Source organism: Anopheles bellator, unplaced genomic scaffold (genome assembly GCF_943735745.2).
Source record: "Anopheles bellator unplaced genomic scaffold, idAnoBellAS_SP24_06.2 scaffold00490_ctg1, whole genome shotgun sequence".
In the NCBI taxonomy this organism is placed as follows: domain Eukaryota; kingdom Metazoa; phylum Arthropoda; class Insecta; order Diptera; family Culicidae; genus Anopheles; species Anopheles bellator.
Window position 1 is genome coordinate 1 of NW_026684615.1, and position 4,457 is coordinate 4,457.

General features: G+C 48.7%; 2 protein-coding genes across 3 annotated transcripts in view; one reads left to right on the forward strand and one right to left on the reverse strand.

The window, feature by feature from the left end:
- Positions 1–392: 392 nt before the first annotated feature.
- LOC131214301 (nurim homolog) lies at positions 393–1,581 on the forward strand. The gene is made up of 2 exons (XM_058208684.1): positions 393–759; positions 826–1,581. Exons 1-2 carry the CDS (start codon positions 442–444, stop codon positions 1,267–1,269), a joined length of 762 nt encoding a protein of 253 aa, XP_058064667.1. The 5' UTR covers positions 393–441; the 3' UTR covers positions 1,270–1,581.
- Positions 1,582–1,743: 162 nt separating this feature from the next.
- LOC131214300 (heat shock protein 83) overlaps positions 1,744–4,457 on the reverse strand; it is a 3,966-nt gene continuing 1,252 nt past the window's right edge. Inside the window, exon 3 of one of the 2 annotated variants that reach the window (XM_058208682.1) lies at positions 1,744–4,455. In XM_058208682.1, coding sequence (XP_058064665.1) covers positions 2,328–4,455 — 2,128 coding nt within the window. In that variant the 3' untranslated portion in view covers positions 1,744–2,327. The remainder of the gene's footprint in view (positions 4,456–4,457) is intronic. The other variant, XM_058208683.1, reaches the window with a different exon arrangement.

A 4,457-nucleotide genomic window follows, 5' to 3' on the forward strand; every position in this document is an offset into this window, starting at 1 on the left:
CGTCGTCCCACCAGTTTCGGAAGAAAATCGGAACGATCGACATTTTCGCGTTTGACTTTCAAAAATAGGACACTTTCACGTTCGTTATTATGCACTCTTTGCAGTTGGTTGCTATTCGCTTGGCTGTAATTTGATTCGATAGTTCACTTTCGTCGCTTAGAAGATTTTTAACTGTTACCCTCGCAGCCGCCGGTGCCGTTTATATAGCTTGAGCCATCGTTCGCACAGACTCGGTAGACATTTCTCGAATGTTTACGAAATTTCTGCGCCAAATAAAGGTGTTTGGGATGAATCACGGTTTCTGGTTCATTCTAGAAAGCCACAGAAAATGAACTCCGGATCGGGCGGTGACAGCACTCTCGTGTAAACAAACGCCCTCGGATTCGGCGTCGTTGTGCTAAAGTTTTCGGAACACCGTTGTTGGGAACCTTTTTCCCCAAAATGTTATCCCTTTTGCAGTTGGTGTGCTTCGCGCTGTCTCTGCTTTCCTTCATATCGGTGTTTTACTCGGTGGGAAAGCTGGGGCTCTTCCTGGCAACGCCTCTCCAAGCAGAGCAATCGACAGATGCGTTTCCCAACGAGCGGTCTTCGCTTCGGGCGACACTGTTTTCCCTGTTTTTCAACTCGATCTGGGTGGTCCTGTTTGTGGTACAGCATACGCTGATGCGGGCATCGGCGGTAAAGCGTTTCTGGCAAACCGTTGGCCTGGAGCTGGCCGAACGGAGTGTGTACAACATTGCGTCCTCCTATTGCTTGCTGGTGAGTGCTGAAGTTAAATTCCCTTTGTAGTTTGTCACACTTGTTTCGTTCACCGTCGTATTGCAGCTGCTGCTGAAGAACTGGAAAACGGATCCGACGCAGTTCCGCCTGTGGTTCTTTGATGTGGAAGACAATAAGATACTCTGGTGGGTCTTGACGGGGGCGCACGTCCTATCGTGGATCGTCGTTTACGGAGGCAGTCTGATGGTGGATCTGCCGGAACTGATCGGGCTGAAGCATGTGTACTACGACATCAACGATCTGGCCCCACCGATGTCGTACAAATCACGCGAATTGCAGGACTACTATCAGCGCTATCGGCACCCGTCGTTCATCGGCCTCTCGACCGTCCTGTGGCTCACCAACGGAATGACCCTAGATCGGTGCGTTCTGGCCACTATCTGGACTGTGTACATGTATCTGGGCTGGAACACCACAAAGGTCGATTTACAGTACCACCGGCACCAGTTGAAGAGCAAACGTGCCGAGCTGGTTCAAGTGACCAAGTGAACGGCCAAAACGCGATTTTAATTTCTTTTAGTGTGCTTCACATTTTTACGAGGGTGCCTACATATTGTGTTCCACTGACTGACTAATTTATTGTAGAACATCGTCAACATTCAAATACGCATTTTTCTAATAAACTAACCAAAGCCTCATCAAAGAGGATTTTAAAACTGTTTTTACGAGTTTTTGGAAGCATGGTATATGACTAAGCTGAATTCAATGTTTTTCATTAGGCCTTTTTTAGCAGCCTACACCGAAACTGAATAATTATTCACTAATGGACCAAACTAAGAGCAATAAATAGTCATCATTAAAAAGTAATCGAATACTCTTCTTTAATGTATCAAAACACTCAATTGAAGCAAATCAACAATCAGAATTCCGTATTGAAAAACGAAATATATTTGTATCAAAATTATTCAGTCTTTTTGTCTTCATTGATGCTTTTATTGAATATTTGCGTTCAAGTAACACCTAATAACTTTAACAGTTGGATCGTAACTGTTCAGACATAACTCGCTTAAAATTCACATTACCAAATAGGATTTAAATTAGATCAATTCCCAATGAGGGTTTTGCTACCTTTCCAGTCTATTTCAACTTTTCCATTTTTCTCGTTTAACTCATAGACGCAGAGAGCAAATTCATTTTTCCATGTTGTTAATGTCATTCTCTTTATTTGACGATGATATTCCGCTATAACGCGGTTGAACTTAAAATCGTTTTAATAGTAAGATACAAACAAATTACGGGTAATGAATCGCAACAACAATAACACACCACGATAATACTAATCGGAATATTAAAAGTTCTCCTCCTGTCAGCACTAACTTTCCAATGCTGCTATCGCTGGTGCGATTCATCTCCCGTGGGTTAGAGTAGGTACCATCACTTATCAAAATCCTATTTTCCTTGCGTATTAGGTTCAAAGTATTTCAGCCTTTGGAGTCGCATTTGTAAGTAAACCTAGAATCTGGCGTGGGTTTTGTTTTTATATCGCTAATGGATTGAGCGGTAAAGAGATCCCCCTTCTTATAGTGCAAGTCACAGAGCGTGCCGATTTAATCGACTTCTTCCATGTGAGAGAGATCCTCGGAGTCGTCAACGAGCGGAGGCGCATCTCCGGCAGCAGTTGAGGGTGCCGCGGCAACTCCGGCATCATCCGTCGTCATCGGCTCGTCCTCATCGATGCCCAAGCCAAGCTTGACCATGCGGTAGATGCGCGCGGCGTGGGTTCCGGGCTCATCCAGTGAGAATCCGGATGAGAGCATAGCAGTCTCAAACAGCAGGATCACCAGATCCTTGACGGCCTTATCGTTCTTATCAGCCTCCGCACGTTGACGCAGCGTCTCGATGATGGCGTGGTCGGGATTGATCTCCAGATGCTTCTTGCCGGCCATGTAGCCCATGGCAGACGAGTCTCGCAGGGCCTGCGCCTTCATGATACGCTCCATGTTGGCCGACCAACCATACTGCGACGTGACGATACAGCAAGGAGAGTCCACCAATCGGTTGGAGACGACCACCTTCTCCACCTTGCTCTCCAGCACCGATTTCATCACCTTGCACAGGTTCTCGAACTTGGCCTTGTCTTCTTCGCGCTTCTTCTTCTCAGCCTCATCCTCCGGCAGCTCCAGACCTTCCTTGGTCACGCAGACCAGCTGCTTGCCCTTGTACTCCTTCAACTGCTGGATGACGTACTCATCGATAGCTTCCGTCATGTAGATCACTTCGAAGCCACGCTTCTTCACACGCTCCACGAACGCCGAGTTCTTCACCTGCTCGATGTTCTCGCCCGTAATGAAGTAGATCTGGGTCTGGTTCTCCTTCATACGGCCAACGTAGTCGTTCAGCGAGCAGTACTCATCGCCCGATGCAGACGTGTTAAAGCGCAACAGATCGGCCAGCTTCTGACGGTTCTGGCTGTCCTCGTGCACTCCCAGCTTCAGGTTCTTGCTGAACTGATCGTAGAACTTCTTGTAGGTCTCTTTGTCCTCGGCCAGTTCCTCGAACAGCTCCATGCACTTCTTCACCAGATTCTTGCGGATCACCTTCAAGATCTTGTTCTGTTGCAACATCTCACGGGAAATGTTCAGGGGCAGATCTTCGGAGTCTACCACGCCCTTGATGAAGTTCAGGTAGTCCGGAATCAGCTCCTCGCAGTTGTCCATGATGAACACTCGGCGCACATACAGTTTGATGTTGTTCTTCTTCTTCTTGTTCTCAAAGAGATCGAACGGCATACGACGAGGAACGAACAGGAGCGCGCGGAAGTCCAGCTGACCCTCGACCGAGAAGTGCTTCACGGCCAGATGGTCCTCCCAATCGTTCGTCAGCGACTTGTAGAACTCGCCGTATTCCTCCTGCGAGATATCGTCCGCATTGCGCGTCCAGATCGGCTTGGTTTTGTTCAGCTCCTCATCCTCGGTGTACTTCACCTTCACGGTCTTCTTCTTCTTGTCCTTCTTGTCCTCATCATCCTCAGCATCCTCCAGCTTAGGCTCGTCGTCCTTCTTTTCCTCTTCCTTCTTCTCTTCCTCGGCCTCATCGTCGCTCACCTCCTTCTCGCGTTCCTTCTCCACCAGCAGCTTGATTGGATAGCCGATGAACTGCGAGTGTTTGTTCACGATCTGCTTGATCTTGCTCTCCTCGAGATACTCCAGCTGATCCTCCTTAATGTGCAGCACGATCTTAGTGCCGCGGCCCAGCGGCTCACCGGCATCCGAGCGCACGGTGAACGATCCTCCGGCCGACGATTCCCACACGTACTGTTCGTCGTCGTTGTTCTTGGATGTGACTACCACCTTATCGGCGACCAGATAAGCGGAGTAGAAACCGACACCGAACTGACCGATCATGCTGATATCGGCACCGGCCTGCAGGGCCTCCATGAATGCCTTGGTGCCAGACTTTGCGATCGTTCCGAGGTTGTTGACCAAATCCGCCTTCGTCATGCCAATACCGGTATCGATCAGCGTCAGCGTACCGGCTTCCTTGTTGGGGATGATCTTGATGAACAGCTCCTTGCCCGAGTCCAGCTTGGTGGGGTCCGTCAGCGACTCGTAGCGGATCTTGTCCAAGGCATCGGAAGAGTTCGAGATCAACTCACGCAGGAAGATTTCCTTGTTCGAGTAGAACGTGTTGATGATCAGCGACATAAGCTGAGCGATCTCAGCCTGGAACGCAAAGGT